Genomic DNA, 25,049 nt, shown 5'->3' on the forward strand with positions numbered 1-25,049 from the left:
TAGGGAGCACAGCATGGAGGGAAGCACCAAGGTTCTTGTATAAAAATGTTAATGTGTTTAAACTATCACTAGCATTTTAACTTGTGGTAGCTAATCAAACAAACAACACAATTCCCCCTCCCTCTGCCAGTGAACACAAGATCATGGGGTTCACAAAACTTCTCTCTCAAGGAACCCTGGGCTGACGGGTCTGTGCAAAACTACCAAATGACTGTTTCCACCTGAAAATTCAGGGCAGTTTCTACCCAGTTTCACGCTGAATTTTTCAGTTTGTTCAAAAGAAAACTTGGTGGGGAAAGGGGAGGGGAAAAAAAAACAAAACAAATACGTGAACCTGCTGCAGGATGATCAAACCCCAAAGATCTTTGCACAAACTCCCAGACTAGAACGAGGCTACTGCAAATTATTATTATGAGCACAATTCCTGCCAGCCTGCAGTAGGGACAGAAGATGCATCATCATCCACTTAGAAATCTGTCTGAAATTCTTTTTATTTACCTACACATAAGGCCTGCTCCACGCACAGATTATGTACGGATGTAACTAGATCAGTTAGGGGCATGATTCTTACCGAAAATTAAACCGCTGCAACAGCTTGTGTGGAGACAGTTAGTATCAAGGTCCTTAATCCAGTACAGCAGATTCCCTTTCCCACATGGGAATAGATATTCCAGTCTAAGATATCTTTAAACCACTATTAGTCCACACTAGGAGGGTTGTACCTCTACCTATAAAACTTTTGTGTTCAGACAAGCTGCAAAATAAACGCTGAATTCCTCACTCCTCCCATCTGACAGTGGTTTGTGCAGGCTCAGTATTACAGCTTCCCCCGCGGAGACAATTTCCTCTGTTGTTTGTGTGGGCCTTTCACACAGCAAAAAGGCAGAGAAAAATCAAACCTCAAAAAGGAAAAAGAAAAGGAAAAAACTGGCCAGAGGATTCGGGGGCAGGTTTAGAACCTGAAGCTACTTCTAAAATTCCTTTTTTGAAGCGGACTAGATTTCAAGCTGGCAGCATCCCTGTGAGGAGCAGAAATTCCATGTCCGCTGCAAGAGGTACTCCAAAGGTGCACGGGAACACACAATCAGGCACTAGCAAGCCTGCACGGATGTAGCACGGGGCAGCACTGCACAATTCTTTGCAGTGGCACAAGCAGACCTGGACACCCTCGTGGCTGTACCTCAGCCTGCTCCCCACAGGCACTATGTGTAAAGATCAGCTACGTCACCTTTGACTATATCCCTCACTGGTCTCGCACAGTGAGGTTATTCTGTAGCCACTTTTGCCCCAGGACCTCCATGCTTCACTGTGTCTTTGTAAGAGGAAGGGCAGATTTCGGTTTGGAGTGAGACCTTGGGTTTTATCCCCAACTCTGCTGGCCTACTGTGCAACCTTAAGCAAATCCATTAACATGCCTCCCCCCCCGGACCTCAGTTTCCCATCTTTTTCAATGGGGACAACACTGAACTCACAGGGGGAGCTGCGAGGCTAAATTAGCTGATCTTGGCAAAAAGTGCTTTGAGATCATTTTGAAGATCAGGGCAGGAAGAGGCACGGAGTGAGGAGGAAGTGGCTTGCTCCAGGTCACACAGCAGGTCAGCGCCAGAGTCCAGAGAGGAATCCATGAGTGCCAGATACCTGTCCTGCCCCGATCTAAGCACTAGGTAATGCTGCCTGCCCAGAATTCTCTCTCTCTCCAAACTCACAGAATTATTTTCCCAACAGCTCTCTAGAAGTTAAGCATGAGCCAGAGAGGAAAAAGCAGACACACAAAAAGGAGAGAAGCTGAGCGAAGGCAATGCCGCAGCGTGATGGCTGAGCTGATCGGAAGCCCAGTTGCCAAAGGAGACCATGCTGCTGTAGCCAGCAATAGAGGGCTCCAAGATACCCATTTTTAACTGCACGAGCCAGACAAGGAGAGCTTTGTTCGCGGGATAGATGCAGGGACAGCCCCTGGTTTTATGAGGCTTTGGGAACCCTGTAAAAGTCTGCATGGGCTTATTAAGCTGGCAAATTACTTGAACAAGAAGAATACGGCTCGTGCCAACGCCAGACCGTGTGTCCAAAGGGCACCGAGCCAGGCTGATCCGGGGGAGACGGGACAAACCCCTGCCACTTGGAAACGGGGACGCCCGTGACGTGCGGGCACACGCACGCCGAGGGAGGCAAGGAGGGGCGGATGGAATGCAGGAGCCAGGCCCACCCCGAACAGGCTCTCAGGGGGCAATTTAATTCACTCCCTGCTGACTCTCTCACTTTGTTGTGCTCTGAAGCACGAAATTACAAGATTTACAGGAAAAAATGGCATGGCCTTCCAATCTCGCACAGGGGCCTCCCCATGACAGCCCTGCAGCTCGCCCAGAGAAGCAACCCCCTTCTCTCCTACCCCCCCGCCCCCGCCAGATGGCCAGGGAAACCAGCAGAAGAGTTACAGAGATATCTGCCAGGCGTGGGGGTCTGGGGAGAGATTTCCATTCCAACCACCTGCTGCTAAGACGGCTGGTACCAGTTTTGTTTTGGTGCGAGCATTTTTCAATCAGACAGCCAGCGGCACGCAGGCACGACCAGGAGGCTGGGGTACGGCACCTCCCAACTCTGCTGGGTGGTGGAGACCGGCGTTACACTGTTAGTGCGCTCACCCGACGTCTCAGAGTCACTGAGCTGGTCACGCGACACAGGGACGGCCAGGCTGCACCAGACCGGGGGTCCATCTACTCCATCATGCTGTCTCCACCAGCCCCAGCTGCTTCCGTGCAAGGTGCCCTGCAGTGACTGGATCTGCCACCAAGGAAAGTTTCATTCTAACCCTGTAAACTTGACTGACTCTAGCAACTTGTACTCCAAGCTCCCCCTCCTACCTCGGTGATGAGAGCCGTGCCCACAGGGCCCACTTGTGTGTGATTTAAGTCACCACAAAGCCAGGGCTGAGGCTGGTGGGTTAGAATTGAATGGGAGATGACTGGCACTGGCTGGCAAAACCCAAGGGCTGTCTCTGAGACAGCCATCCAGGAGAATGGGGACCCACGGCATAAGTCTTTCATCCTTCGCAGGGGCTTAGCCTTCAGGTCAGCTACTCCATCACCATGGGGAAAATGGGCATTGAGGCAACATCCACTACGGAGGAGAGGCTGCTGAGATCTTGAACAGCTGCTGGTGAGAACTGAGATGCATTGGCTTAGCTGCATGGGCAAAAACCAGCACTTTACTCCTACTTACCAGTTGTGGGGGTGAGGGTAATAGCACGATCAGAGAGAGAACATCATTCATTTTCATCTTGATCCCCAGGTGACCCATTTTGCCAGTGTATGAAAGGTTCAGAGACCGACCCAATCCATAATCCTGGTTCTCAACACCCCAGAACCTTGCGGGAGCAGAACAGTGCAGCTCTGGCCCATCTCTAACAAACTCAGTGGGAGACACTTGCCAAGCAAAGAAAGCGGGTCGTCATGGGATATTCACGGCCACCCAGAGATGACTGTAGTCCATTGCTGTCTTTCCTCAGGAAACAATGAAGCCACGCTTACAAAAGTCTTGCTTGATTTATGACGGGCGCTTTCTTTACCAGATTCCAACCTGGGGCTCCCACCAGGGCCAGAACCACCATGAGACGGGAGTAGAGATGAAAGACAAGTTTTTTTTGGACAGGTCACCTGCACTTGCTAACCTCTTTCAACAGGCCAGAAGATTAGCTTCAAAAAGCAACACTTGAAGTTACTAGTATGGAACCACCTCTTAAAGCTAGAAAGCATGGAGTCCAAATTACCCATAATTCTTTGCTATTTAATTTTGAGAACATGTGAAAAAGAAAAAAAGGTCCCCACTTAGAAGAGAATTTGCCTTCACCTCCTGCTAATGATCTATGAAATGGGAAGGGGGGAGGGGGAGTTAAATTGTACCCTGCTCCACAGTGCTATTCAAAGAGTCATTAGCGCGATAGCCACAATTAGGAACAAATAGTTTGTGTCCAATTTGTCTCCTGGATGATTGTCTTTGATCAGTAAATTAGCCCATTTTAAAAAGAAGTTTGTAAGATTTAAGACACTCACATCAACAGCTGACACCGCCTGGCTTCCTCATTTACAAGACCAGTGGCAGCAACCTGTTACTGAGCAGAGGGAATGCAAATGTTGAGGTGGCGGAAGGGGAAGAGACCTGACCTATGTAGTGGTTTTGTGCTGATTTAACTATATCTGTGAGGAGTGTTTACCCAACAGAGCTAAGATCAGGAACACCCCTAGTGGGGATGCAGTTGTACCAGTCTACTGGTACAGTTTGTACAACTTAAGCACCTTTGCACTGGTATAACGGTGTCCACATTAGAGGATCACACCACTTAACGACACCAGATTCTAAACAGATATAGTAAAAAGTAGTATCAAAAAAGCCCCTTGCATGTATACAAGCCCTTAGTTCCTTGGGGGAAAAAAAAAGAGGTTTCCCCGATTTCTAAATTCCCATCTAGATCCAAATACAAAACTGCCCCAAAGCCCAGGGCTTTCTGAATCGGGGTGTCTGGATTTCTTTGTATACGCTTCATACTTGATTTTCTTTGCAGCTAGGCTGTACAAGTCCAGAGCAACAAGAACTACTAGGAAAAAAAGAGAGTCTCAGATTAATCCCGGGTGTGGCGAACACAACGTTCAGACAACAGAAGCGTTATGCTAGTATCGGATCCCAGGAAGAAATAAGAGATTCTGCTGTAGCGAAGAATTTCCCACCAGGACGCACTGGAAAAATTGAACCACCACAGCTCTATTGGCTAATGAGTCTGTTCTCTTTTCACCTGAGAGCCTGATTCCTTTGAGTTCATGCTATGGTTGAAATAAATACTACATGCTGTATTCCCCCCTCTAATTTCAGAAGAAAGCGGGTCATCACAAGTCAGCGTGTGGGGATCCCAGAGCGGGAACAGTCTACTATCCAGCTTTCCACCCAAGACACATGGCATTTAATTCTTCCCTGGAATAATGCACCTTCTTTAGGCCAGGTTTCATACTATTGGCGAGCAAGCCAAGGAGCAAATGAACCTGGTGATGAAGTTGTCCTCCTGTATGAGATGGATCTGGTGCATCTCATCCCTCGTTCCTAGAAGTCCTATTTCGATCTCAATCACAAAAAATCACCACCAGTTAGAACTCCGTGGCCTCCATGTTGGCAGTCCCAGGAGAGACTAAAAATTGAACGGACCCTAGACACTGAGCTTCCACACGGTCTCCAATGGGCGTCAAATCTGTGCCTTTCGTCAGCCCGTATGGCAAGTCGATTTGCTGAACAACCTTCTTGCCTAGCAGTTAGAGCAGCAGCCTGCCACTCAGGAAACCTGGGTTCCATTCCTGCCGCTGGCCTGCCGGTGACCCTGGGTAAGTCACTCCCCCTCCCTGAGCTGCCCTTTTGTGCCTCGGTTTCCCCCAAGCTGTAAAACAGGGATAATGATGCCGACCACCTTTGTACAGCACTGAGAACTAGAGAGGAAAATTGCTATGCAAGAGCCAGGCATTATTACCACTGCTGGGGAGAGCTGGGTCACCGCAGGACCAATGAATGGAGAAGCCCCAGAACTAACCAGCATGGAAACGCAAGAGAAGCGCATCCAAGTCAGGACTGGATTAGATGGGATGGGATGATCCCTTAGAGGGAAGGCCAGGAATGGAAGGCAAGGCGTTTTCAGTAGAGGCTCTCTCCTTAAGGCTCTCTCCATTCTTCTTTGGGCTCTTCAGAACTTGATAACCTTCAAGGCCCAGCATTAAGGATGGATGCAGGCGGTTAAATGAATTTCTGAATTGGGAGAGGGAGGACCTTACCAGCCAGCTAAGGTAGCCACTGGGCTAACAGCAGTGCTTAAGCATTCAAATGCTATGGTGGTAGATGCTGGTACATACAGAATCCAGATGGACAGTACTTTGGATATTCCAAAGAGGACAAGCCTATGGTTTCAGAAGTGACTTATAATCGGGGATGCCCAACTAGAGACCCCCCCCCAAAAGGGGCATGATTTTCAGAGGGGTGGGTCTCAAGTCGGGGTTCCAAAATCACTGGGTCACTTTGGAAAAATCTTTGCAGAATAAAAGCGTAAAAGTATTCAGGCCAAGTCTTAAAAACAAAACAAAACAAAAAAACCCCACATTTTTAATTAACAGTTGTCACCCAGACAGTACAGCAGGAGAGACCATAAGACCAAGTGCTCTCTGCTGCAGCAGGAGGGCGTGGATTTCCATACAGCATGGGGGTAAAACACTGGCTGAAACTAACCAAAGGGAATTCCCTCCTGGATGGGATCAAAGCTTTGAATGGGGCCTTAACCTCCAATGATTTAAAAAAAAAAAAAAACCACCACAGAAATTATATTAATAGAGCTGGGTGGGGGGAAAGAGGGGACTATACAAATGATACTACACCTTCTCCTTCCCCCCCAGTCTCCTTTTACCCCAAAAGAGCTTTTTGGGAATAAAAAAAAGATTATAAATTATTTTTACACTACCCTCATAAAAATGACATCGTCACATTCCAGAATTAGAACTATTAAAATAATACACACACAGATATTTTTAGATGGATATTAACAGTAAATTATGCCATATTGAAATCCACTCCCTCACTCCACTTCCTCCATCCCCATTCTCATATAATCAGAACCAAATGGCTCCAAGAGATCCAAATTAATAAAAACGACAGAATTCTTTACAAAAGGGAAAAATCTTTTTCAACTCTCTCGGCCCCAGATGTTCTACCCTTTGCCACACACACACCCTAACGCTTCTGGACTTCGATCCTCCTTGGCTAAAGGGGTTAAATCCATTTTCACTAATGAAGAACACAAGGAACAAGTCTGACCATTACTCCCAACAATTCACTTCTCCCCGTGCTTTGGGGGGAGGGCGGGGGGGGAGGGAACAACATTTATGCTCAGTCATATATGAAATATAAATCAGGCAACCTAATAGAGAGATGAGTTTCACTTAAGTGCTCTCATCTCATTTTTATCTGAAATACCCTAATAATAGCATATGACATAATACATTTGAAATGCGACCACATGCTTTTATAGCACAGTGTCATCCACACCAGAGTCTCCCCACCACCACCTCCATTCCCTTTTAAATATGAAAAACGGCTGATATGGTTATAAGTTTGGTATCTTGCTTTTAATACCTTAACATTTATTTTACATCTGCCTGCAATAAATAGTATTTTTATTTAAAAAAAAAAAGCACAGAACAAATATTACAGCAGACGGATGGGATGGCTTTTCCAGATGGGCCCTTTCTATATAATTGCAATTTGGAAAGTGTGCTACCAGGAGGCCTCAGGCTGACAGGTTCGGAGACAAAGAGAGGAGCAGAAGGGGGTGCTGATTTTGGGGATGGAGGCAAGCATTGTGCAGTCTGAAGCTGGAGTTTTCCAAAGGAGCATAAGGAGAGTTAGGTGCTCAAGTCCCAGTGAAACTCATTAGGATTTAGGAGATTTCCATGGGCATCAGGCACCTGACTGCACTGAAAATCCAAGCCTTCAATCTGGACTAAGAGGGTTCATGGTCTCAAACCTCCTGTATGGGTTCCCACACGAGTGAGCTCTAGTTGCTGGTTGGGAAGTTGATCTTCCAGGATGCGCTGCCAGCTGGTTTGGTTTTGGTGTAGAGGGCTGCCTTTAAAAGTCATTTTTGAAAACCCCCATGGGTTAATTAAAAAGGCAGGTTTTCTGACTGTTTGTCCAAGACAAAACCCTCCCTTGTTATCAACCCACCTCCCTTCTTGTGCCCCACCTCCATCCCATCATTTCCCCGTCCCTGCTGAGATCTCCTCCTCCTCCTGCTTCCCATCCAGACACCTCCTAATCCTTCCCTGCCTCCCTCCACCTCCTCCTCCCTGTTTTGAACCTCCCTCCCCTTCTCCTTCCACCTACCCCCTCTTCTCCCTTTCTGGCTCACTGCCTCCCTCCTTCTCACTCCCCTTCCCCTTCCCCCTCTCCCAGCTGCCTGAAGTTGGAAGGTTCCCTTGTCTGGTGCGAGTCACACACACAAAAGAAGTGCCTACCATGCCGAGCGACCCGCCGATGGCAGCGACGCCCTCCTCCCTTAAAGCCCTGCAACAAAGGGACTTCAAGGAGACCAAGTCTTCCCTAACTCCTCGAGGGCAACGTCAGAGTGCTGGCAACTTGGAGACAAAGGTTCTAGGCACCCGCCCCCACTCCCTGCCCGGGGGGACATTGTCCCTCCCGAGCCCTGCGATGCGTGGCTAGCCATGGCCGCAGACATTCCCCGCCTGCTTCTTGGCCAAGTCCTGCTTTGGGCCCCAGGTCTTGGAGGAGCTGGACTTGCCTGTCTGGGGCAAGCAGGCTGAAGCCACAGTGAGGCTCCCCATTGGGGGGCTAGATACAATCGTGACCCCAGAGGTGCCTAAATATACTAGACATCATAGGGCCGAGCAGCTCCATCGACCATCCTCAAGTGGCGCCTAAAAGCACATCTGGCCCCCTCCTCCGGAAGCGTCATTCCACTTACTCATGAGTTTGATATCTCCTGTGGAATGGCGAAGGAGAGCATGGGGAGGGGAAGCAGGGAAGGCCCCCCCAATGGTGGAGCTGGCCCCATTAGTTTCCAATTGTCCCGGAGAATCCCCCTCTAAGCCAGCGCCAGAGCCCCAAAAAACTCCTGTACAGACAATTGCAACTGAATGCTGGCTCATTGATGGGAGACACGAGACAGCAGGAGGCTGCATGAAATGTCACTCCATCCAGACCCAGCTGGGAAGCAGAAGTTTAAGCCTGTGACATTGGAATAGGTTTACTTCCTAAGGCTGCTTCTGGAGATGAAATGCACTTCCTGCCCATTGGCCTGCATTCCCCACTGGCTACAGGGCAAGGTCAACTGGGTTAGGCAAGAGGAAGAGAGAAGAGCTAAACTTTATAGGAAGCAAGACACATGGAAAAACATAACATGGATCCCTTACATTCCACTAACACTTTCTCTCCTGAGGGATTCAAAAACACCCCCCAAAAAACCCCTCAATCTTTCCAGATACATTTTACATTAGATACACACACCAATCACCAGAATGCAGCCACCTCTTGAGTGAGGGCTGGCAACACTTTCGACACACAACTGGTTTTGATAGGAAGATTATACCCTAAGTAGCTCAAACTGCAGGGAGAGGTGAGGGAAATTGCAGGAGGCAGAATGGAGCGAACCAAGATTGGAACAAGTCTGGCCAAAGTACGAGAGCCACTTTTTTGGGGGGAAATGCTAGGATGATCACTTTTATGACTCACCTCTGAAGACCCAACCTGGCCTCCAGGCTCACACAGCACAGGGGGCTTAGCCCCCATTTTAAGAGGAGATCTCTGGATCCAAGATTATCAGAAGACATTTGGGGTTCTTCACCTTTTATGTACTCAAGTGGAAATAACCTTCAAGGGGCCTGATTTCCAGAGGGCGGGTCTAGCACTTTCCGGAAGCCAGGTCAAATTTAAGGCACATCCATTTGGGCACAGTGAGACGTCCAGAATCACTAGATCAAAATCTTGGCCAGAAGCCTTTAGGTGTGGGAAGAGCTAGATGTCAGCCCAGTCCCACCACAAGCCTACGATCAGTATCAGCATTCAGAGAGGGACAGGAGCTCCCCCTGAGATTCATAGAGCCAGCCGCACAAGATTTAAGACAACGACATGGAGCATGAAGGAACGCAGGGGAGGCCAAAGGAGTTGCTCGGGCTCAGACCAGACCCATCCTGCACCAGACTTTTCAACCCGTTGGGGCCACCGTTTCCCAGGCAGTCACTTGACCAAGTGCCTGGGATGAAAGCCGGAGTGGGCGTCTCTGTGAGGTTCATCTCCTCCTCTGCTGCCTGAGGGGTTCCTGCCCCCGTGAAGCCAGCGGCAGTCAGTGGGCAGCAGGGATGCAGTGCGGACCTGTTGCTGTGATATCTGGCACATCCCCCTCCCCAAAAATCACTCATCCTGCTACGAGTGATTCTTCTCCACTCACCACCTTAGTCCCCAGTTTCCATCCCGACCTTCCCCCCTGAGGGCCATGGAAAGGAAGGAGTTCCACCAGTCCTCCCAGCTTCCCCACCTGACTGGGTGCCTTGTTGGGTGGGAGCAGGGCGGGGACTAGCCCCCCCGAGTTAAAAACTCATTAATGTGCAAAGAGCCGGGTCCTTTTGAATCCCGTTACAGGATGTTAGCACGCTGGAGGTCTCTTGACGTTCCCACAGCAACCACTGTGGGAGTTCCCAGATGCTAGGCAACCCTCCCATGACCCCGGCTGGCCTTTCCCCTCCAGCGACCCCTGCCACAATGTAAGCGCGCGCTATTGAATCCCAGGATGCTTTTCAACTGGGCCCCACCATTGAAATCCAGGGATTTAGGCCTAACGGCATCACCTTGCTTGGGGGATGGGGAGGGGAAAGATCCCTCCCTCCCCTCCACCCTGTTCAGAAAGGGCCTGCGGAAGCCAGGCAGGAAGCTGTTTCTAACGCTCCAGTCTGAGAAGGCTGGGGGCTGTTGTCTAGGGGCCTGATTTCCATCCCCGTTACCCCAGTGTAAATCCAGAGTGAACCCATTGACGGCAATGGATTTACTCTGCGTTTACCCAGCAGGGGCTAACCAAGATCAGAACCCAGTCCTCGGACATCGACCCAGACTCCAAGGGCTAGATCTGGATCTTGGTTAGGCCTGTTAGGTTAACACAGATATTACGCTGCTCAAGACCCGGGACAGCGCGACAGGTACTGAAACTGGCACTAGATCCCAGAGCAAAATGACATTCAGACGGTCTCTAAAACCATCGGCACCTGGGTTGAAGCTGCAGAGTGTGTGCACATGCAAATTGGGCATCATTGCACACGCCGTCCCTCTTCGCACGGTGCGTGCCCATTTTGCACAACCAAGTGTTCAATCTGCGTGGCTAGTGGGTTCAGCTCAAGCACCACCCGTGTATAAAAAAAATAAGAACATCCACGGTTCAGTTAGACCATACACAAGGATGGAAGGGCTGTGTTAATCCTCATGTGTCAGGGAATAAACCAACCATTAACTGCCTGAGGTCAGGAAGAGAGGCTTTGCCTATGGGCAGGTTATTCCTTAACTGTCCATGATGGGGTTTTCTTGTACCTTCCTCTGAAGCAGCTCAAGTTAGCCGCTGCCAGAGAACGGGCACAAAACTAGACTGACCCCTGATCTGACCCTGCGTGGCAAAACCTAGGTTTGAAAGAAACAAGAACATGGAATAGTGGTTGCAGCATGGGGCTGGAGGGGTGGGGGAAAAGAATCAGTCACAGTTAAAGCTCCACAGGAGATATTACACCTGGTGGCAAGGAAGCCAAGCCATCGGTCTCCACCTGCACACATTGGGAAGGTGGCGCTGCGCACTCATGTTAGTCAAGCCCAATAGGACGCCCAAGCTGGTGGGACACATGTGTCACGTCACACTGGGCTGTCTGCAGAGACTGACCTGCACAGAGTGTGGTGCAAGGACTCTCATGGGCCCCCAAATGGTTTTGGCACCTTCCCAGGCCCCAAAAGGTGTGCCCATCGGGACATAAGGTTCACCGCACCGAGCAAAGGCCCGTGCTGGAAATAACTGGACAGGTGGGGTCTCTAGCAGGGCCAAGGATAGGAGCTGCCCCTTTTATGGGAATGGCTGTTTCAGTTCTTTAGGGAGGCATTCAGGCTGAGGACCCTGTCCAGCTTGGGAAAGTCCAATCTGCTGGCTTCTTACCCTGTCATGGCAGTTTCAATTGGACCAGCTCTTCTTCCCTTCCCCTCTTAAACCACAGCGTATAGCACTGCACGTACAACATGGTAACTTGGGCCAAGAGCTCTGGTGAGAACAGGGCGATCACCTCCTGAGTGGGATCCCTCTGTAGCCCTTTGGGAAGCGTCTGCAGTCTGCAAAGGGTTAAGAAAGTCCCGAGAACGACAGACTAGTTTCCTAGCACAAAACTCGGGCAGGTAGCTCTCAAGATGTCCCCCGGCCTGGACCAACCCCCTTTCCTGCACTCAAATTCGGCAACCCCTCCCGGGGCCAAGCGCCGGCTGCAGGTCGTGCAGCCACCTCACTCCTTTCATCTCTGTTTAAACAAGCTCTTCAGCTCTGCCCGTTGCGTGGAAACAGACACTCCGTCTTGTTCAAAAATGACGTGCACGCTCTCTCCAGCGCTGTTTGTTTCAGTCTAAACTCCTGTCAGATGCCTGACTTCTGACTCTCTCTGTTTATCTCTCTCTCCTTCTGTCACCTCATTACTCCACAGCCCAGCTCACGTTTCCCGGCCTTGTTTACTCTGAGCTCAGGAGACGGGCACTTGCTCAGCGCGGGAAGAGAGCGTGCGATATACCGGTGGCAACTGGAACGAACGCAATGAAAAGCTCAGGCCAGGGCCTGGTCCAAAATCCAGACCCACAGGCAGCCCAATTCTGGGGCTTGAACCCACCTCAGCAAAAGAGGAACTTCTGCCCAGGATCCTCCCCGTGACCTCTCTCACCCCCCCTCAATCAGTCGGAAAGCCACACACCTTCTAGAGAGACAAAGAGATACAGTCTCTTAGTACAAGCACCGCACCAGAAGCCAGAAATTCCCCAGTTCTCGTCCCAGTTCTGACTTCTCTTCCTGCTGTGTGCAAGTCATTTCACCTCTATAAATGGAACAACCCCTTCCCTCCCTTCCAGAGGTTTATTTACGCCAGGCTTGCAAAACTAAGTGTTAATAAGGAACGCACTTTGTGTTAGGCTGGGGACAATTTTGTCGGAACTCCCCAAGCATTTAAACCCTAGATGATTATGTGTTTGCAACCCCCTTTCGGGGATGGCATCAATCCAATGATTTCCTCCACATAGACCTCAATGGCCCATAAACGATTTTTCTAAACTCTCCGTGGAATTCGCATAGTTAAAAAAAACAAAACCGAGACATTTCAGGAACTTCAGCACAAGCAGGGACATGAGAACCAGCAGACAGGAACAGCCCAGTGGTCCAGTATCCTGCTTTCGACAGGGGTAAATGCCAGATGTGTCTGAGGAAAGTAGAAAACCTTCATAAAGCACCTAATTGTGCAAAACTCTATATATGGGGACATTTAATCCTGACCCCAGCTGGTGCTCAGCTTGTTCCCTGAAGCACAAAGATTGATGGGCCTTAGGAATGTCTATTCAAGCTACTGTCATTGCAGATGTCATTCATGTTTGGAAGCTCACCAAGTAAAACCTTGTGCCAGAGAGTTCCACAGGGTAATTACATGCAGCGTCAAAACATCATCATCCCGCTCTCCCTTGTTCCTGGGTTATATAAGGAGGAGCGGGGGGAATAGTTTGTGACTCCAAGGACATCCCCTATTGCCTCATCGCTCCCGACTAGCGACCCAGATGGGCGGTGGTGCCTGCAGGGCTGGGATACGAACACCATTGGAATGTCAGGATGGAGAGACTTTGCTAAGGCCAAGAAACCACAGCATCAGGGATAGGATTTAGGCTGACGAGGGCTAAAGGGATGGGTAGATTCTCCACCTCAGCCCACCAACCAGTTCTAAAGGAGCACTTTGTAATGCATTCAGTGATTCAGTGACCAGATGACCACAACGGCTGGAAAAGATTCAAAGAGAATTTTTAATCCACATCCCCAAATCGCCTCTCCGCTACACGGGTTGCTCTTCCCACCGCTGTGTCTGACAAAGATCTGAATTACCCTCCATTAGCACAGCGTCACTACGGGGTGTCTTGATCATGGCATTCTTGATCTGGGGGTCGAGACCATCCCACCCAGCCCATGTTGCTAGGCACAAGGGGTGCCTGGGATGGGAACGGGGGCCCAGGTATGGAAAAGGTTAAGAATCACCCATCTAGATACATTGACCTAGTCAGAGACCATGTCTGGTCCAATGGATCGCAGGTTCTGTTCCGAGCTCTGGAAGGGGAGGGCTGCCATGAGTGCTGGCTTCCATTCCCCAATTCTCAGAGGGAAGGGCAGGCTAGTGACTAGAGAACTGGATTAGGCCTCCTTGCCACTGACTCATCACATGACCTTGGCCCAGTCACTTGCCCTCTTTGCCCTACCCCACACATGAAACAGGGATACCACCAGCACTTCCCTGCCTCCATGGGTGCGGTGCTGCAAGCCTTGCGTTGACTAACCTTTCTGACATGCTTTATGAGCCTCTGGTGCTAACACACAGCTCTCTCTGCCTGACCCCCAGCAGCCTGCATACAGCACCCGGGGACGTGTGAAGGGAAGCGAGTGATCCGGTGCACGCGAGGGGACGAGTGAGCATTCACTGGGGGGGATGGGGCCCCCAGCGGACAGCAGGTGCGATAGGAATGCCAGGCACTAATGGGAATTAAAACAGCCTTTACCCGGTCCCCAGCCAAAGCCACCGGGGCTCTGGCAGAGTCACTTGTGCTTTCCGAGCACACAGCCCGCCATCCCCTTTGCCTTGTCCCAGCTGTGACTGAACAAACGGCTCCTATTTACCATAGCGAGGCGAGTCTGAAGCACACGCTGCCACTAAGTGAATTTCAGCGCCCTCTCTGCAGGGCACTGCGACGGCAACCGCACCCCCCCTTCCCCATCGGGGAGGGGAGAGGACGAGCAGCATCTCATTCGGCGGGGTGACTCGGAGAAGCATTACATGCATGATTACCCTTCAGATCAGGGGAACAGTGGCTTAACTGCGTGAGAAACGGCTGTTATTCAGGTAATGGATTTACAGCGCTCGCTACTGAAGTATCAGACACAGCAATTTTGTACAGCTTTCACGCTGGAATTTATGGCTCAGGGAGGCGATCTCCACACGAGGCTGGGATCATTGCCTTATTTAGTATCCAAGGAGGAAAATTTATGTTTTCTCAGAAGTTTGTTTTGAAAAGGTAACCTGCAGGCATGCATGCAATCCTCCCCGCCCCCCCCAGCCTAAACTACACATGCGCCCCCCACGCCACCCCTAGTTGCACTCAAGCACAGTGAGCGAGAGTTGTGTGCGCGTGCACACACACACACACACACACTACACAAGCATGGCTGCACGTATGCACACATACTTGGCAGGCATGTGCATAGCTCGGTGTGCATGTATCCCTCAAGTTACATGTGTGTGCATACATGCAGAGATCAAGCTATATGTGCACCAATGCACCCCAGAACTCGGCATGGGCCAAAGGGCCTGTGTACACGAGCACAGAGATGCACACAGAAATACATGCATGCACACACAGGTTGAGACGTATGCACACATAAACTGACTGGCACACCAATCCCAAGACTCATGCACACAAATGCATTTGCAGAAAGACATCTGTGCAACTACAGGCGTGCTCAGAGACAGATTCACACAGGCAGGCCTACGCACACTCACCAGCGCACCCCTCCTTACAGGGCTGCGAGCCCCAAAGCATGGAAGAGAATGAGCAGACCTCAGTAATCTCCGAGAGTAAAGAGGAAAAGCCCATGGAGCAGAGAGAGAAGCAGCTACCTAAATTATGCCCAGCGGGTTTTTGCAATCATTTTGAACTCACAGCCCTTTCCCTCCCCTGACATGCCACCACCACGCATTCAGCTTTTGACACCGTCTTACATTTATTCCATATGAAAGGATCCCAGAGCCACACGGACTATAGCAACACAGGGGTCACCCTGCCAGCACTGAAATGCAGCCATCTCTGTAGCAGAGCACATCACATCACCCATTCCAACAGCGCACTGCAACACTAAAGAACAGTCAGAAGTGCAGATCGCCATCTCCAACTGAAACTGCAGGAGAACTGAGGAGGTGGGGTGCAATTGGCCATGCCAGAATTTGGCCCGAGCATCGGAGCTAACATCCCAAAACTACGGTGACGAGCGTACCAGGGGGATCTTCAGGGGGCCAGAAGGCGAGGTCCTTGTCTGAACTCCCCATCGACGAGCAGCATCAGCGTCCTTGGAGACTCATGCTCTTGGCTGAGAACGAGTGACAAGCTTGGCCCAGAGCAAGGCACGCACGTTGAGGTGAGGTGGGGTTTGCTGGACGGCAGAAGCTTACTGAAGTATTGAGAGCTGCAGCCCCGCCGCACCTGCCTCCTCTTTCGTGCGGCGCCTAGGTCAGGTGGAGCAGATGCAGCTATCGTGTTCTCCACCGCAGACAACGCTTCAGAGGGATCCGATTGAGTACCATCTTTCCTATGAGGGTGCGCTCAAAGAATAGTTACCAATGGTTCGTTCTCCAACTGGGAGGAGCCAAATGGGGTCCTGCAGGGTCAGTCCTGGGCCCGGTACTATTCAATATTTTCATTAGTGACTTGAATAACGGAATGGGGAGCATGTTACAAAATCTGCCGATGCTACCAAGCTGGGAGGGGTTGCAAGCACTTTGGAGGAGAGGATTAGAATTCAAAACCATCTTGACAAATTGGAGAACTCATTTGAAAATCAACAAGACGAAGTTCAACAAAAGCTAAATGCAAAGTACTTCACTTAGGGAAAAAAAAATCAAATGCGCAACGGGGAGTAACTGGCTAGGTGGTAGCTCTTGTGAAAAGGATCTGGGGCAGATAGTGGCTCATAACTGAAATGAGTCCACGACATGATGCAGTTGCAAAACAGACTAATATCATCCTGGGGTCTATTAACAGGAGTGCCGTAAGACATGGGAGGTAATTGACTCGCTCTACTCTGCAATGGTGAGACCTCAGCTGGAGTCCTGTGTCCAATTCGGAGTGCCAGCATTTAGGAAAGATGTGAACAAATTGGAGACTCAAGAGGAGAACAACAAAGAGGAGAAAAGGTTTAGAAACCCTGGCCTCTGAGGAAAGGTTAAATAAAATTGGGCATGTTTAGTCTTGACAAAAAACAACTGGGGGGGACCCAATAAGAGTTTTCAGATATGTTAAGGGCCATTATGAAGAGGACTGATCAATTGCTCTCCATGTCCATTGAAGGGTTAGGCAAGTAGCATTTTGCTTAATCTGCAGCAAAGGAGATGAACTTAAAGTTTTTCCTGATATTTAACCTGTAAGGGTAGCGAAGCTCTGGAATAAGCATCCAAGGGAGGTTGTGGACTTCCCATATTAGAAGTTTGTAAGAACAGGTTGGACAAACACGGGTCAGGAATGGTCCTGCTTCAGCACAGGGGATTGGACTTGATGACCACTCGAGGTCCCTTCTAGCTCGACATTTCTAGGATTTCCAGTGCAGGTCTCCAGATGTCCCAAAAGCCCAAAGACTGGGAGATGCAAAAAACCCCAAAACCAAAAAAAAAAAAAAAAAAAAAAACAGGACAAAGGGAAAAGAGAGCAAGAGAGAGAAGAAAGAGGCTCTTTCCTACCTGCTGCTGCTGAAAATGCAGGAGTTCCACCGGGCTCATTTCCCCATTGGTTTCCCCGCCGCCTCCTTCCCTTCCTCCTCCTCCGCCACCGCCACCGCCTCCTCCGTCTGTCTGGTTGGTGAGGCTGCTGACCCCGTTCTGGCTGGAGGGAGTGGAGCGTATTGTCTCCGAGGCAGATTCAACCATCATGACTTGCTCGCAGGACCTGGGTGAGCAATGAGAAGCAGCAGCGTCCCTGAGCAGAGCGTTATTGGGGGTGCTGGATGGGGTTACCCCCGGGCTACGAGGGCCTGTGGGGAGAGCAGCCCCCCAATGCGTGTTGCCTGTACTTGCTACCCTGGCCTCACCAGGGAAGGGTTCCCCTTCCCTCCTTGCATCTGCCCTTTCTACAGCCCCCAGTATCGGCACACGAGGCAGCTGGTTAGCAGGAGTTGTAGGACCATTTCCCTTGAGCAGTGAGCTCAAGGCGGGGCCACGCACCATTTCCTCCTCCAACACCCCACCATCCTGCCTGTCAAGATCCACCTGGGGCATCGTCTCACCACGACCCACCTCCACCTCCAGCCGCTCAGGTCTTCCCCACCCCACCAGGGCTCTCCTCACCCCGGCTCCACCTCCATTCCCGCCACTGACTTGGAGAAGTGCCCTTCTTTCCTCCTCTGAACCCCTCCCTAAAGCCCACTCCCCACCGCCCCCCAATGAACCGTCACTCCAGATGCCCGGCTGGTGGGTCGTGCTCACATGCTCAGGGTCTGACTGATCATCAGATTTGGGACTGGAAAGGTCAGACTAGCAGGGACCTTGGGGTGTTTTTGCCTCTTCTCCAACGTGGGGAATGGTTCGCCTGCCGGGATCACCTACTCATTCCCTTCCATTGCAGGGGCCTGGGGCATTGGTGGCACCCTGGCCTCTCCTGTGCTCTGACAGAGGTACGTAGTCTAGTTAGACTAACACATTTCAGTCCTCAGGCACATTTCACTCCCATGGCCCCTACTGATCCTCTTTGGGGTCAGTAGGGGCCATGGGAGTGAAATTTGGTGTTCTGTGGTGCAGAGCAGGTCAGACTAGGTAATCTGGTGGCCCCTTTCTAGTCTTCAGCGCTATGAAATTATGAATCCTTCCTACCCCTGCCTCTTTTGCACTTCAACCATTATCCTGTGCTTTCTCACACCTGCATTAACACCTGAACTCTGTGAGGCTGCGCCTTAACCTGCGAGCCTGTCTACACACAGAGATGCACTGCTTCAGTTACTGCTGTGATTTCAAACTGATTGAATTAAACTGGTCCAAGAGGCCATGTGCGCAACCCTCTTCTGTTGATTTAAGGGAGTGATTTATTTCACTTAAGTTCTAGTGGAGTAGAAATCAGTTTAACCTAAACCAAAATAAAGCCACCCTTAAACTGAAATACGCGTGGCTACAGAGGGGCTACAGATTTGCAGACAGGCAGCCCCAACTTGTACATCTCCAGCACCATGAGCAAACTAGATTCTCTGTGTATTTATTGTGTTACAAACAGCAGGGCTGGTCAAAACACAGAATTTCTGTCTGGTGGGAAATTCCAAGATTTTGACATTAAATGTATTTCATCCTGAATTGGGACAAAAAGTAGAAATCTTGGAATTTTTCACAAAAAAACAAAATAGTCCAAAGCATTTTGTTTTTTCATAAGGTCAAAAGGTTGCATTTGGACTTGATCATTTCAAATATCATATAAAACAGATGAAGCAGGACATTTTGATATTTTCCTGTTGAAAATGTTGACCAAAACGGAGACAGTTCCAGCAAAAGTGTTTCAATTCTCTCAAATGAGCGTTTTCAATGGAAAATAACGTTGCACTGGAAATAGTTTCAACCAGCTCTTCTAACCAGAGAGATGGCGCCAAGTGCAGACACAAAGCAGAGCGTGTTAAGAACAAATCGCGCACAACCAAGCGCCAAGCCAACATGGGATGCAGGATTCAAATTTGAGGAGCAGCAGTTCTTCAAAAAGATGCATCAGCCACCAGAAGTGACCCTCCCCTCAGACTTCTCATCACCCCTCGCCCTTCAATATCACACACACAGCAGTGGTTTTTGGTGTTTTTCTTTAAGCCTCAACTCCTGGAGTCAGTTTATTACGTGAGAATCCCAGATTTTGGTGTATTTTTTTTTTTTTTAAGAAGTAAAATTTCTAACCCTTACAGTTGTGGAAAAAGGCTTGAGAACGTGACCCGAGTGCCCCCTAAAGGCTCAAAAACCTCCAAGATGAATAGAGAGAACCCCAAACTTATTCACTTTTTTATGATCTCCTGATTTTTGGAGGGCTGCAGTGCCGACTCGATGCTGGAGCCAGTCTGAGGAGGTGAGCAGCACCACCTCCCATAGAGCTTCCCTTTCTCACACTCCCGGCCCTTCCCATTTGCCCCCTCCCCTAACAACTCATGGGTGAATGCTCAGGGATGGGAAGGGGAGTCAAAATGGTTTCTCTTTCTTAGGGGCCGTTACGTAGGGAGAACCTACCCATGAATCTTTCACTCCACAGAGGTAGGGAAGCTAGCGTGTGTCATCCTGGAGGGGCTGCAGAATAACTACTGTGGATAAGTCTATGAGAAGTATCTCCTCTAACTGAAAACCAGCCCCTCCACATGCCCCACTCACACATAGCAAGACGCTAAAGGGTTGGAGAGACTAAAAATACCCCAGCCCATAAATTTCCTCAGTTCCAGCAATGGCTTTTAAATCTCCCCCACCCTCAGCTTTGTTTCACTGTCAAGGAAAGCAAGCCAACCAGCACCATGCAAAGCAGAACATGCTCCTGTCCACCGTGGATTGAAGAGGGTTGGGGGCGAGGACTCCAGGCTAAACCCAGTGAGACGAGACACGTCAGAACTGGCTCATGGAATGGTCTCAAAAGGTAATGGTCAACAGGGAACCATGACTGAATGAGTATATTTCTGGGAGGGTCCCGCAAGGATCAGTTCTTGGCCTGACACCATTTAAACATTTTTTTCTAATGAGCTGGAAGAAAAACATAAAATCACTACTGATAAAGTTTGCAGTTGACACAAAAATTGGAGGAATGGTAAATAATGAAGATGACAGGTCAATGATGCAGAACGATCGGGAGCACTTGGTAAGCTGGGCTCCAGCAAACAATATGCGTTAAATATGGCTAAATGCAAATGTAGGCATCTAGGAACAAAGCATGCCAGCCATCCTTACACAATAGGGGACTCTACCCTGGGAAGCAGTGACTGAAAAAGATTTGAGGGTGGGTGGATAATCAGCTGGACATGAGCTCCCAGGGTGAGGCCGTGGCCAAAATGGCTAATGCGATCCCAGGATGCATAAAACGAGTAGAGATGTTGATTTACCTCTTTATTTGGAACTGGTGTGACCACCGCTGGAACACTGTGTCCAGTTCTAGTACCCACAATTCAAGAAGGATGTTGATACACTGGAGAGGGTTCAGAAAAGAGCCATGAGAAAGATTAAGGGATTAGAAAGCATGCCTTATACGGATAGATTGAGCTCCTTGAGTCTATTTAGCTTAACAAAGAGAAGGTTAAGGGATGACCTGATTGTAGTCCGGAATTACCTACTTGGGGAACAAATATTTAATGATGGGCTCTTCACTCCAGCAGAGAAAGGTCTAACACGATCCAAGGGCTGAAAGCTAAAGTTAGACAAATTCAGAGTGGAAATAAGGTGCAAATTTTTAACTGAAAACAATTAACCATCAGAAAAATTTACCAAAAGGTTGTGGTGGAGTCTCCATCACTGACCATTTCTAAATCAAGACAGGATGTTTTTCCTAAAAGAAGATCTGCTCTAGGAATTATTGTGGGGCGGGTCTCTGTAGAGGTCGGAGAAGATGATCACCGTGGTCCCTTCTAGCCTTGCAATCTATGAACTTGTCCCTTGAATCTGTACAGAGACCATCAGCAAGAGCAGGGGAGAAAGCGTTTACAAGCTCTGCAGGTTTGTTATTGGCAGAGCTTTGCCCTCTGAAGAGCGCCCTCCTCATCCAGTTTCAGCACCTGTCTCTTCCATGGTATGGTTTGCTTGTGCAGTGCAACCTCCCACCTGGCTCCAAGGTGGCCTGCATGCTCTCCAGCAATCATGGGACTTTCTGGGGGAAAGGAAAAGGTTATACCTCTGCTCCCCCTGGGCACCTGCTAGGTCTCCTAGAAGTCCGTGCTCAATCATCCACAAGGCACCATGGTTTGGAGCAGTGCTGGGATGAGTGCCCAGAAGACAATGCTGCCTACACAATTGTGGGCAGTACTAAATACCTGTGTGAGTACAGCAAGTGGCTACTCTAACGCACGTTAAGTATAACAAGTACTGGCATGTCATCAGAGAAGGGGTGTGTGTGTGTGTGTGTGTGTGTGTGTGTGTGTGTGTGTGTGTGTGGGTGTGTGGGTGTGTGGATTTAGGAGCAGAGCTGGGCCCAAACAACCCCCACCCTTGGACCCGAACACACAAAAGTTTAGAACAGAACTTAACAGCCTGCCCTTGGCCAGCCTGAATTATGGGGAAGTTCAGATCCGGATCGGAATAGAGCAGCCTGGATTCATTTGTGCTTGGGAGCTCCCGCCAGGAAGTGAAGAGATCGACAAACATTCCTTGTGAGATTTCCCATGCTTCTTGTTTGCAGTCGGCATCATCACCACTGGGACAGAATTTGAATTGCATTAGACAGACAGAATTCACTCGTAGATGAATTACAAACTTTTCATTTTCTCTTCTACACCTTGGCAATGAGTGAGCTGTTGTGACAGAATCTTCCATCCCAGAAGACTTTATTTTGTCTAGCTAGAGGCTTCTCTATGGCCTTCATTATTGTAGCATCTGAACACCCTGCAATCATTAAGGGATTTTATCTTCACAGGGAGCCAAAGGAAGATTATTCCCATTTCACTGATGGGGAAACTGAAGCACAGAGGGATTAGGGGCCAGATGTTCTAAAGAGCTTAGCTTCCATTTAGGACACCAAAATAGGTGGCCAGATTTTCAGAAGAGCCCAGCACACCTCATGCAGAGCTCTATTGAGAATCTGCCCAGAAGGGTCAAAACAGGAGCCACTGATGCTGAGTGCTTCACAATCTAGTCTTCATTTAAAGGCTTAAAAGAGAGGGCCAAGCTCTTGAAAAACAGGGTGCATATAAACTTGCCCACGGTCACAGCAAGTCTGTGGCAGAGATGGAAACTGAACTCAGAGTTCCTGAGTCCCAGTCCAGTGCCTTAACCACTAGCCCATGCTTCCTCTCTATCGTTTACATTTACACAGATGGGGAATGTGAGAGTTCTGAAAAGTTACACATACTGGTTTCGAATAGATCGGATTAATAATCTTTATGCAATTGGGCTTTACCAGCGAGCGACTTGTTAGCTGTAATGGAGGGTTCTCTTTCAAAACCATGGGATGTGTGTTACAAGGCATTTGTATGAAATTGCCTCCCTTCAGAGATGTATCTGACGAAATAGCCACATGTCATCAAGTAAAAAAAAAAAAAAAATTATATATATATATCCCTAACAGGCTGGCTGCACGCATTAAATCTGGACAGATGTACATAAGAAAGGCCCTACTGGGTCAGACCAATGGTCCATCTAGCCCAGCGTCCTGTCTTCCGACAGTGGCCAATGCCAGGTGCCCCAGAGGGAATGAACAGAACAGGGAATCAAGTGATCCATCCCCGGTCACCCATTTCTGACTTCTGGCAAACAGGGGCTAGGGACACCATCCTGGCTAATAGCTATTGACGGACCTCTATCCTCCATGAACTTTTCTAGTGGGGGGCGGGGGGTTAACCCTGTTATGGTCTTGGCCTTCACAACATCCTCTGGCAAGGAGTTCCACAGGTTGATTGTGCGCTGTGTGAAGAAATATGTCCTTTTGTTTGTATTAAACCTGCTGCCTGTTAATTTCATTTGTCTCGTTACAGAGCATGGTGAACCTGCAACGGAACTTTCTATTCCATATGTCTGTGGGGGCGGCAGTATGATCAAATCAGGGGACAGGATGCCAGGACTCCTGGGTTCTACTCCTCACCCTGACTTAGGCAAGTCACTTCCCCGCTCTGTGTCTCAGTTTCACCTTCTGAGAAACTGGGATGACATTTATCATGCTTTGTCACATGCTTTGAGAATCGCGGATGAGCGGCTCCGATGTAAGAGCACAAGATTTGTAATGATCTGAGGACAGGTTTAAAGAGTGGCTGGACACGGAGCTGAGATGGGAGTTCCTGCTTGGTGGTATTATTGACAGGTGCATGCACGGAAGGTGCGTTCTAACAATATGCATGATTGACGAAGCTGGGGTTGGGGGCACCCATGGGAGCTGCTGTCGCAACATGTAGCTCTAAGATGCTGCAAGGTACAGTCTCGAAATTGATGAATTAAGCCCAGTAATACTTTAGTCCAGCCACAAGTCAGTGGGCTTGAAGCAGTCATTGCAGGATGCTATTCTCTGGCCTGTGCTAAGCAGTTGGAGTAGATGGTCATAATGGCCTCTTCTGGTTAGAAAGATCTACTAATCCAACCTACTGATACAGTTGAGAAGGGGTTGAGCACAACACTGGACTCCCCTCATCTGAAGGCATCATCTGGGATCCTGGACACTGACCCATCAAGCAGACTGGAAAGACGTGGTACCCTGATAGGAAAATTGTTTCTTTCGCTCCTTTGCAAGGAAGACAGAATGCAGCAGTTTTGCTTCATTCAAGCCAGCTCCTTTCCTTGCCAAGTGGAGAACTGAAATAGACACGGTGCTCGCCAGTTGACGATCAGAGAGATGGTCAACGAGCTCGAAACAGAAAAAGGAAAAAAAGGGACCGGGGGGGGGGGGGGGGAAGCTGTTTGTCTTTTTTTCCCCTCCTATCTTTTTTCTTTTCTGTCTCTTTTTTCTTTCTGCAAGACAGAAAGACAAACCGCGAACAACATAATTGCTGAAATGTGGCGTGTAATAATAGCTATTCAGAAGCTGATCATTCATATTAAACAGGGTGAAGCAAGCTTCTCATTTGCATGTTTGAGATTATATGCATTTCAAAAGTCATTTCCGCAGGGTGTATGAATGACATTAATTCCCATGTGGAGTTGCCGGCTCCCTCCTGTAGTCCTCATACTATCAAACACACACACATGCGTGCACACACACGCACAAAGTGACATACTTGTAGCTACGGGAGAATTCAAGGTTAAAGGGATTACTGTATTTTATTTTTATTTAAAATATATGAGACACACTTGCAGGGATGCGAGGGCACACGCATGAGTTCGAGGAATGTTGCTCCAAGGACTGAGACGCTTGCTGAGAAGGGATCACAGACATTACCAGAAAGAGAGACTACGTTTGCCTATGGACATTGTGGGCAAAACGTAGGCAGATCCATGTGCTGACTGCATTCAGCTCCCGAGCTTGTGCTCAGAGCTGTGTATTGATCTCAAAGCACCTTCCAAACAAATCAATCCATGCATCCACACTTTGGTAGGTAGAAGCATAGCTAATATACCTATATTGGAGATAGGGAGAGCAAGGTACAGAGCGGTGAAGCGACTGGTCCCCATAAAAGTCTGGCCAGAAGCAAAGCCAGGAAAAAGAACGCAGGAGTCCTCACTCCAAGTCCTCCAGTCTACCAATCAGATCACACTCCTCCTTACACAGTCATGTAGAGAATAGAAAGGCACATGCTTTATAATCTGCTGTAACCACTGGCTCATGCTGCCTCTTCCCCCTCCATTGTGTCTCAGTTTCTCTTCCCCTGTATTTTTTCATTC

The 25,049-nt window shown here is 49.2% G+C and overlaps 1 protein-coding gene across 5 annotated transcripts in view; it reads right to left on the reverse strand.

Moving 5' to 3' along the window:
* FOXP4 (forkhead box P4) overlaps positions 1 to 20,716 on the reverse strand; it is a 101,062-nt gene extending 80,346 nt beyond the window's left edge. For 4 of the 5 annotated variants that reach the window (XR_012635994.1, XM_074936261.1, XM_074936260.1 and 1 more), the window contains exon 1: positions 17,283 to 17,784. Coding sequence is in view for 4 of the 5 variants with exons in the window: in XM_074936261.1 (XP_074792362.1) it covers positions 17,283 to 17,765 (483 nt within the window). In the remaining variant the exon portion in view is untranslated. Of the gene's footprint in view, positions 1 to 17,282; positions 17,785 to 20,638 lie in introns of those variants that run through there. The other variant, XM_074936262.1, reaches the window with a different exon arrangement.
* Between the last annotated feature and the right edge of the window lie 4,333 nt (positions 20,717 to 25,049).

The sequence above is a fragment of the Natator depressus genome, chromosome 21 (assembly GCF_965152275.1).
Source record: "Natator depressus isolate rNatDep1 chromosome 21, rNatDep2.hap1, whole genome shotgun sequence".
Classification (NCBI taxonomy): Eukaryota; Metazoa; Chordata; order Testudines; family Cheloniidae; genus Natator; species Natator depressus.